Below are 10,446 nucleotides of genomic sequence, written 5' to 3'. Positions count from 1 at the left end.
GGATGGGTTTGCAGAGTCCCAAATGAAAGTTGCTCGCCAGAGGACAGGGTAGGCCAGGGCACCAAAACTTCTGCCTTGGTGGGAAACAGAAGTTTGGAGAAACAAACATAGAGAACTCGAACAGAAAGAACTATACTCCTGTTGACAGACCTGCTCGCGGAGCCCTCAACTCCGTTCTAACTCTGCTGTCCCAAGCCAAAGGCTATACAGGCCATGAGAAGCAGGTTGGGGTATATAAAGCTGGGCACTGCCTCTCACAGATCAGACAACCAAAGATAGAGGGCATCATAGCTCTTCTCCCACCAGGCCTCCAGCTTCCAGTGCAGGGTCCCAGGCAGGAGTGGTCCAGCATTTAGCTGTCTATCTGCTTAGAGGAATCCTGGGCCCAGGTGCTTTACAGCTGCTATGTCCAAGGTTTCTATAAAAGGAGGACTGCTCAAACCACAGGCTTCATCCCCGTGTTGTGGAGGCTCTTCCCATTCTGCTTCCCTCTTTCCCCTTTTCCTTGTCCGTCCTAGGTTTGCAGACCCATGTTAGAACAGTAGAGGTGATCCAGGAGACCCTACAAATCTCAGGGGAGAGGTGGAGTCCCTGCATTGCCCCCTCCTTAAAATCCTGCAGAGGAAGGGGGAAAGAAAACCAAAGCATTCTCCTGTCGCCGCAGCAACCATAAAACCCCCAGCTAAATCCATCTTGTGAGCTCACCGCCCCATTAAGATGCAGGGCCAGGCTCTGCGCCAGCCCAGCCACATTCATTTGTGCGAATAAAGGTAGAGGAGGGGGAGGGGAGCAGGCTCTGGAGGGATGGGGAAATGGCGAGAAGAGGTTATTTACACCACCGTCCTGACCTTCTGGAGCAGCGCAGGCTCCGATAAATAACCCGCTCAGCGCCGTTTCAGAGGAGTGGGAGGTGCGGGAAGGGAGCAGGGGCTGGAGGAGAGCCTCCACGCAGGTGCGCGTCTCCGGGTTACTAATGGCTGAGGCGGGAGCAGGCAGCTGGCTTTGGGGGTGTGTGGGGGAGAACTCAGTTCCCTGAGTCTCCCACTGAGAAAATACCATCCCCACCCCACCCCTGGCGCCAATTTCCAGGCGAGGGGACTAGAGATGCCAAGGAGGCAAACAGCCCTGTAAATTAGGGGTAGGGGGGACTGCTGGGGAGTCTCAGAGGTAGAAAGGAAGAAATATTATAAGAGGTGGGGTGCGGGGGGGTGGTGGTGGCTGGAGGAACAGGAATAGCTGCCAAAAAAGGGAGGAACAGAACCATCACACAAAGGCAGTTTGGAAGAGATTCACTTTATTTCTAAGCCGCACAGCAGCTTACAAGGTGGACTTCGCCTGACTCCATTTCTTGCAGAGGCCGCCTCCAGTCTGCCCACTTCAGCCAGTGCATGGGGCAGAATGCTTGCTCAGAAACGTTTTTTTTTTTTCTAAGTCATTTTCACAGGGATATGGGGTCAAGGAGCAACATTACACCCAAGAACGGGAATCCAAACCTCAGAGGAAAGGTTCTGCACCAGGTCCTCCATTTCCAGGGAAGACTGATGCGGAGAGGGGGAACTCAACAACAGATTGTAGAATCAAAGCAGAGAAATATGTGAGTGTGGTGCTGAGGGGAAGGAACACGGCAAGGCCAACGTCATTCCGGCCCTTTCCATCCTCAGTTCTGAGCAGAAACTTTTCTAGGGACTAAAGTAGTTTTGGTTCCAAGGTCTGGCTTTGCTCCAGAGTGACAGAGGCCACACCAGGCAAAGATCTCACAGGTGGTACAGGCAGAGAGGTGTGGTACAGACCTTGAGAGATGTTCTCAGGACCATGTGCAGGTACAGCAGCTTTGAGGCTAAAGGCCAGATCAAGGTAGAGGCTGCACTTCATAAGCTCCAAGGGCCTTTAAATCACTGTTCCTCTGCAGCACTGTCCCTTCCCTACAAGCTATTTCCATTTCTCCTAAGGCAGAGGATAGGGCAGCAGGAAGGAAGGAAGCTGAGGCAAAGGATGTATGGCCTCTGCCACTCCAGACCCACTTGTGCTGAAGTTAGGAGTCCTCCATTTGCTGGATGTGTGTATGGGCTGCTGGGATGAGGGCCCTTAAGGCACAGGGGAGAAAACACTCAGCACATTCTGTCTCCTGCTTTGATGATCTGAAGTGCAGCCACAGTAAAGGGCCAAGAAACCAAGGAGAGAATGGGGGTGGGGGCGGGGTGGGGGACAAGTGGAAGTAGAGAGAGGGTGTTTCCCCTGACTCACTCAAATCTGCTGGGGACTCTACTCTCATGAGAGGGAGGGGAAAGAGCCCCAGGAAGTATAGAGACAGAAGAACCCATTGCGGTTCTCCAAGATGACCCTAAGGACATAAGTTGGGGGCCTGAATAAGAAGTTACAGCAGATGTGGGTTTTGAGGGGCAAGGAACTGGACTCGGAACACCTTCACCGAAGGAGGGACCATTTGATCTGTTCTTTGGCTGACTGCAGCACCTGTGGAGACAAAGGCAGCACTGAGGGGGGTTTGCAAGCCACAGGGTGTGAGCAGGATGAGGCTCTCCTTCCCCACACTTGCCTTCCCTCTCCTTAGAAGAACAGGGGATAGAAAATCCCAAGGGTGGAAGAATAGGAGGAAGCTCTCTAAGGCCCTAGAGGATTGTCAGTTTGGGAAATTCCCCCCGAATTCAAATCCACTGGGGGGATGAAGAGAGAAGAAATATACCTGGGAGGAAAGAAAAAAAAAAAGCTGGGGGTTACTGGACACAAGTTATAGAGAGGGAATTACACATCCAGATGTTGAGGGTTCCTACTGGGCAAAACCAGAACCACTTCCATGTAGGCCTCCAGGTCAAGCAGACAATCTATCTGCAGTCAAGATAGAAGGATGGATCTTCGAAGCCTGCATATTCCAGAATATGCATTTTCAGCTCAGCCCTCATTTGAATAATAAGAGAAAGAGAAGTGTGTGCTCACATGCACACAGACCATCTGCTTAAGGCAAACCTCTGCTGGGGAATAAATCACAGACTGAGGTATCAAGCAGGGAAGGTCTGAAGGGTACAGAGCAAGGCTGACAGTCCTGATCACAGGAGAGGGAGACATGGGGAGCTGAGGACCTGTTCAATGAGCCCCAGTGCCCTGGAATAAGAGGGAGCCAAGGAAGCTAACTCAGTGTGAGGTCTCGACTCAGACTTGGCAGACTGGGGGCTCCTGCGAGTTAGTCTCGTCCATGGAGAGGAGGAAGGAAGGAAGTCATACCTGAGACACGGTCTGTTCTGTAAGGGGTACGTCTTCACCCTGTATACAGAGATAAGCACTTAGACTGGAGCATGGTAGAGGAAAAAGTGTTCTTTTAAACTGAAGCAAAGGCGAATGCCCTAACCTTCTCAGCCCACTCCAAAGACTAAGCCAGAGGGACCGTGAACACAAAGGATCATTTTATCCATCCTCCACTTAAAGGCAGGATGACTTCTTAAAAGATTTATTTCATTCCAAGTAATCAGCAGGATATCTGAGCCTCACCTCCCTCAGCTCTGGGGTGGGGACCTGATTCCCTAGTCAGAGAAGACCTTCCCTGAATATCAATATGGGGGTGGTGGTGGAGGGAGCCAGGGGTAGTTAATGGATCCCGCAAGGCCTGACGGGTAACGACTGCATGTTAATTTGAAGAAATAAACTGCTGCAACAGCAGCCTGAGAAGGGAGAGGGGGGAGCAAGGGGGGGCTCTCTCTTGCCACATAGAGACATATGTTAGAGGAGAAGATTAAACTATGCAAATGGAGCCCACGGCAGTTAAGGAAGAAGACTTCCCATTACCCAGCACTGGCAGCTTTCACTCTGTGGAGGTCAGAGCTGGGACGTTCTGGGAACTGGTAGCACGCCTCTGCTCAGACATTCTGCACCATACAATTTACAGGTGGATTCTCTGATTCTCTGCACTGTCATCTCCCAGCAGACACGTAGACTCCCAGCAGACACTAACTCATTAACTGCACTTCTGGTATCACTAGCACCAAGGAGGGTTAAGGTGCTGGCAATTAAGTGCTTTCTGAGGGCTCCATCGGAGTGAGACACTCCTCTGCCTCTGGTGACTGGATCTACCTTCAACGAGGCAACAAGCTAACCTCAAGTTCCTTTATAGCTTTAGAACCATGAATATTAAGGTTTCTTTTACTTCTTTGTTCATTCAACATATTAAAGTGACCATTTTGTGAAAAGACCATATATAATGCAAGGTGCCACGTTAGAAACATAAGAGAGTTCCTTTGCTTCTCTGGGACATGGACATGGAGAAGCCAGGAGAATAATACATTCATGTGAAGAGGACAGGAGAAGGTAGGGTCTATGTAAGAGCTGACCCTCAGCTACGCCCAGCAAGCCTGGCTTGGGAAGACCCGTGGAGAGATGGGGATACATGTTCCTGCTTACCCTCAAGGCCACCCGGTGCACCACTTGCTGGGGGTCGCTCTCTAGGATCACCCTACAAACACAAAGAAGACGGTTGCTTGCTCGGTCCAGTTCCAAGGGTCCAATTTGCTGTAAGTCTTAGGGGCAGCCACCTCCCCTCCGCACTCCAAATCCAGGCAGGGCAGAGAACTCACCCTCCATCTACAATTTCATCCACAGCCAAGAAGAGGCCCTCCATGTTCTCCAGCAAAGCTCGCTTTTCTACGTTTTTCCTGAATCCCCAAAAGAAGATAAAAATTAGGTTGTGTGAGAAAGGAATTCTGGGACACTGTAAATAAGGGATCCTAACCCTGACCAGTAACTGTCTCCACCACCCACACGTAGAAGGGAGTGAGGTGAAAAAGAGCCTTTTACACTGCTGGACAGTGATCAGAGTCTTGACATTCAGGGGGATCCCAAACAGCTAACTTCTGACTCCTAGGCTACTTATTCAGCGTGCTGCTGCTGCTGCTGAAGGTGCTTGTACAAAGACATACACAGAAGCTAGGAAAAAAATTCATAGCTCATAATCTGGAGTTGGAGATGGAAGAAAGGTGGGAGGAGTGGGAATGCAAGCCCTCTGCATTCAAGCTCGTTCTGAAGTCTCTCTGCCTCTCCCCTCCCCCAGGCCTGTTCAAGCCCTAAAACAAAGGCCAAGGAGGGGCTGGGAACAGCCAGGGGCTGCATCTACCAGCCTCAGATCCGGTGGTTGGTGCATGTGGCCTGTCACATCCGTCAGTATGACTCTTTCTCTAGATTACCCGAAATGAAGTCTATTCATTCACCTGGCTGGGAAATGAATCACCCCCTTCCTAAGGAAACCTGAGCCTCTGGCCTGCTGGCTTGTGGGGGGAGAGCACCCGCTCTTCTACCCCAGATGGATTTCTAAAATGTGTCCACTTTTAGGAGCTGCTGTGGCTGAAGTTCAGAGCCTTGAATGTTTTCAGAGAAAGTATCTTATATCTTCTCTTGCTTGTGTGCATGGGAACAGAGGGCTACTGGGGAGGGAAAGAGGGCAAAGAGCACAGTGGGCATTCTGTGTCCAGGGAAAGACTGTAAGGGCTAGCAATGGAAAACTGGCAATGTTTCCTCCATTCCCAAGGTAGGGAAGTTTCACCTGGGTCACTTCCCTGTCCTTCCCCTTCTGCAAACCCAGAGGACAAGCCTAGGAAAGCGCCTGGGGCTCAGAACACCGGCAGAGTTACTGGACATGACAAGAGTAGGTACAGGCACACAGACTAGGTCCGCGTCTGTACTCCTCTTGAACTACTTCTTGTACTAACCCTTGTTCTACTCTTGAAGCTGAAGCAGGGATTATATGTTCAAGGGTTGCCTGGGTTACAAAGAGAATCTTAAGACAGCCTGGGCAAATTTTTATTTGTGTATCAAAGACTCTAAGGTTTACAGTTGATGTCAAGACACAAAAAAGGCTTGAAGATAATCAATCTCTCTTGATTATTTTAGAGCATCTGATATGCTCCCAACTGAATCTTAAGCATAATGTGTTCAGGAGACAGGATTACGGTTACTATACATTAGTTTTCAGAATCTTTTTTTTTTTTTTCCCCCCTAGGACCTTGTCTTAAATTAAAAGAAAAAAATAAAATAAAGAAAAAGTTTAGGCGAGAAGCTCAGTGGTAGAACAGTTGCCTACCCTTGGTTCCAATCATCAGGGCAGCCTAAGGAAACAGAGAATAGAGTGTTCTTCCTGAAGGACTCTCTTTCCTCCCTCAGTAAGAGAACGATTCCACGTGAGGAGCATTCTCTCCACCTAACCCTCCACTCAAGTTAGTTATCCACAAACAGCAAGTCTATTTCTTCACTGAACCAATTCCCCAGTGTGGCTCTGATTTCCCACTAATCCCGGGCTCTAAGGAATAGGTACTTCCCTTCCAAATTTAAATTGAGAATGGCTGCTCACCTCAGCATCTGGCTCAGGGAATCGAAGAGGCAGTTCAGAACAGCCATAAGCATCAGCTGTTGAGAAAGGAGAAGGAAGATTCAAGGCCCTAAAACTGCTGCCCCAGAACAGACCCTCACCAAAAAGCATAAGCTTTCACAAAAGGCTGGAGACAGAATGTGAAGGGCAAACACAACAGAAGGACTCTGGCTTCTCAAAGAATTTAGTTCTGCTAAGCAATACCACAAGTGGAGGCTTCTTTAAGGCAGAAACTGAGACAGGACTTTGCTGGTATAGTCCTCTATAGATGACTATAGCCCTCTTGTGTATTTACTTTTTATTAAAGATTTGCTTTTCTCTCTGTGTGTTTTACATGCACGCGCATAGGAGTGTCCATGGATTCCAGAAGGAGGCACTGTATCTCCCTGGAGCAGGACTTACAAAGAGAATGAGCTGCCCAGCATGGGTGCTAGGAACCAAATGCAAGCACTCAGAAAGAAGAGCAAGCATCCTTAACACTGAGCAACATTTCCACCTGCTTTTTGCTTTTTTGAGGTAGTCTGTCAGGTATGCCCGGTTGGTATTGAACCACCTATGTAATTGAGGTCAATCCTAAATTCCTGATGATTATCCTGCCTGTACGTCCCAAGTGCTGGGATAATAGGAGTGCACTGCCATGCCTCTCTGCCTCTATGTCTTTTTAATAATTATTTTATTTAATGTGTATTCATGTCTGTCGAAAACTATGTCTGTATACCACATGTGTGCAGTATCCAAAGAGGCCAGAAGAAGGTACCAGATTCTCTGGGATTGGAGTGATAAGGCAGTCGTGAGCTCCCACGTGGGTGTTGGGAATCTTCCAGGCCCTCTGGAGAGCAGCAATGCTCTTAACAGCTGCCCTGTCTCTTCAGCCCCTGTGCCTTTACCAAGCTACCTGATGGATTAGTAAATAGAGAAATCATTAACTAATTAAGAGCTGAAATCAGAGGGAGGTGGTTGGAAAGTCCTTTTTAAAAATGGTACTCAGAGCCAGGTGTGGTCACGCATGCTTTTATCTCAGCACTCAGAAAACAGAAGCAGTCAATCTCTGTGAGTTCAAGGACAGCCTGGTCTACAAATCAAGTTTCTTGACAGCCAAGGCTACACAGAGAAACCCTGTCTAGAAGAAAACAACAAACAAACAAAAAATAAACAAAATAAAACAAAGAAACCATACTAGGGATCAAGTCTGAGACTTCAGATTTGCCATTTGAACACTTCACTACTAAACTGCACACCCAGTCCCAGCTTGGGCTCACAAGTCATAACCAGGTTTGAAACCCAACTTGTTCTACATGTGTAACCTCGAGAGTTAGTGAGCTGAATCACACAAACAGCTATTTTTATAGTTTGACAAAAGCCAAATACAAGTAATTTTATATGGCTCTTTGAGGTTTGGCTTCCTCGTTGGCAAAACAAAGACAGTAACGCCTCCAACCCACAGAAATGCTGCCAAGCTTAAACAATGCACCTCGCAGAGCACACACACAGCAGTAAGAGCTCAGCAGGACCTGGTCTCTCAGTCTTAACTGTGATAGAAAATTATCTAGTGGCTTATGTACCGGTCTACTCTCCCAGAATTTGTTAGCACCCGAAATAAACCATTTTTCCTGCATATAGGAAGGTTAGGAATATACTCACAGACCCACCTATACCATGAGTCTTCATCAAGTTACCTCTTCATACTGTATGGCTTCACCATGAACTAAAGCACACTTACACATGCACGCCCTTAATTACACCTCAGTAATCTACCTTTAAAAACCACTGTGGGGCTGGAGAGATGGCTCAGTGGTTAAGAGCACCAACTGCTCTTCCGAAGGTCCTGAGTTCAAATCCCAGCAACCACATGGTGGCTCACAACCATCCATAATGAGATCTGACGACCTCTTCTGGTGCATCTGGAGACAGCTACAGTGTACTTAGATATAATAATAAATAAATCTTTAAAAAAAAAAAAACTAAAAAATAAAAAATACTGTGGAGCTGGGCGTGGTGGCACACGCCTTTAATCCCAGCACTCGGGAGGCAGAGGCAGGCAGATTTCTGAGTTCGAGGCCAGCCTGGTCTACAAAGTGAGTTCCGGGACAGCCAGGGCTATACAGAGAAACCCTGTCTTGAAAAAACAAAACAAAACAAAACAAAACAAAAAAACACTGTAGAGGTGGCTCAGAGGCTAAGAGCATAGGCTGCTCTTCCACTGGATCTGGGATCAATTCCCAGCACCCACATGGCAGCTCTCAACTGTCAGGAACTCCTGTTCCTGGGGACCCAATACCTTCACACAAAAACATCAGTGCATGTAAAATACAATTTTAAAAAGTTAAAAAAAAAAAAAAAAAAAAAAAACAGACAAAAAAAACCCACTATGGGCTAGCAGGGCAATGGTGGCACATACCTTTGATGCTAGTACCCAAGGGGCAGAGGCACATGTATCTCAGAGTTCAAGGCCAGGCTGGTCTACACAATGAGTTCCAAGACAGTCATGGCTACACACAGAATCCCTGTCTCTAATCCTCCCCTCCACCCACACACACACTCACACCCACACAAAAACAAAAAACAAAAAACAAAAACCCACCATGGGAACTTGTCATATGGCTCACACCTACAATCTCAGCACTGGAGAGGCTGAGACAGGAGGATTGCATTGTTTGAGGCCCGTCTGGGCTACAGCGTGACACAGTCTCAAAATAAAACAAAAACAAACAAACAAACAAAATCTAAAACACCACCGTATAGGAAAGAATATTAATAACATATAACTGTATATTCTAATTGGAGATGGTGGTTCATGTCTCTAATTCCAGCACCTGGAAAAATAGATGTGATTTGAAAACAGCCTGTGTTATACAGTAAGATCCTGCCCCTTAATAATAATAATAAAAAAAGACCTGGGAAACTTCCTTTCTGGACTGACTCTTTGGCTGGATCATTTCTTCTGTAAGACTGACAGGGGTCGCTATACAGAGAAACCCTGTCTCGAAAAACCAAAAAAAAAAAAAAAAAGACTGACAGGGGTCTCTGACAGACCTTTTTATGAGCTTGCCAGATAGCAGAGGAATGCGGCCTGCAAAGCCCCAAGCCAGTGGCTGTGTCCCACGGGGGTTTCAGAAGTAGCCTCAGAGGTAGCACACACAGCGATTCTCACCTCGTTTTCATAGGAGCTGCCAATCACATAGAAATAGAGATCGATGCTACTTTTATAGACCACTGTCAGTCCTTCCAACAGAGCGATTTCACCTGGGAGAAGGAAGCAGAAACTGAATGGTGGGAGAAGAGGCAGCACAACCGGAGTTCCCACGAATTCCCGGGGCCAGCTGCATGGGCCAAGGAAAGGCCAACTGTAATGACCTCCCCGCACTGAAGCTATTTATTGTTTTGAGGGGTAGCAGAAGGGACTTAGAAACTCAGGGGAGTCTACATTCTCTAGCTCTCCCTCCCCCACTGCGCCCACTGCCCTCCCTGTGTGTGAGGCAGGGTACCAGCCGATCCTTTGGAGGTACAAATGCAGAGCGGTCACCTTTACAGGCTTCCATTTACCTGCCCTAATGGATGCGGTACAATAAGCAGAGCTGCAGTTAAATTTGTCAAGTGAGGCTCATAAATCCAGGGACTAGACAGGTAGCTAACAGCCAAGCTTCTAGTACGGTATTCCCGTGTGAGGTACACTCACCTCCCTATTACATTTCTGAAGAGTTTATTATATGAGGGGAGGAGGAAAAAAAAAGAGGAGGCCGAGTCATTTTATCTTTTTTCCTGCAGTCCTGTTGACACCCTCTTCCCATGGTTCCCAAAACACAAGGAATGGTGAAGAATGACCTACTATCTGTCCGATGGGTCTTGTTGAAAATGTTCTTCTCAAAGGCCTTTTGCTCCTTGACACTGGGGTAGGTGTCGTCATAGTACTAGTGGGAGGGAAAGGAGACAGTCAGGGCTGGGTCATCATAGCTGTGAGCCCACAATGATTAGTGAGTGTTCTACTCTGGGATCTTGTATGACCCCTTCAAGGCATGCAGTGACTGAGGAACACAGAGACAGAGAAGCAAGGACTACAGAGGCAGGAAGTGGGAGGGAGGGAG

The 10,446-nt window shown here is 47.9% G+C and overlaps 1 protein-coding gene across 1 annotated transcript in view; it reads right to left on the bottom strand.

Annotated features, from left to right (window-relative positions):
* Nucleotides 1-1,273: 1,273 nt before the first annotated feature.
* The window catches only part of Copz1 (coatomer protein complex subunit zeta 1), a 25,797-nt gene continuing 16,624 nt past the window's right edge, over nt 1,274-10,446 (bottom strand). Inside the window, exons 3-9 of the mRNA XM_021216429.2 lie at nt 10,191-10,272; nt 9,516-9,607; nt 6,347-6,402; nt 4,581-4,658; nt 4,408-4,459; nt 3,238-3,276; nt 1,274-2,472 (exon numbers count right to left, since the gene is read on the bottom strand). Of these exons, the coding sequence (XP_021072088.1) occupies nt 2,425-2,472; nt 3,238-3,276; nt 4,408-4,459; nt 4,581-4,658; nt 6,347-6,402; nt 9,516-9,607; nt 10,191-10,272 (447 nt within the window). The 3' untranslated portion in view covers nt 1,274-2,424. The remainder of the gene's footprint in view (nt 2,473-3,237; nt 3,277-4,407; nt 4,460-4,580; nt 4,659-6,346; nt 6,403-9,515; nt 9,608-10,190; nt 10,273-10,446) is intronic.

Source organism: Mus pahari, chromosome 17 (assembly GCF_900095145.1).
Source record: "Mus pahari chromosome 17, PAHARI_EIJ_v1.1, whole genome shotgun sequence".
Lineage (NCBI taxonomy): Eukaryota > Metazoa > Chordata > Mammalia > Rodentia > Muridae > Mus > Mus pahari.
Note: the sequence above shows the minus strand (reverse complement) of the source record. Positions and strands in the feature narration are given on the sequence as shown.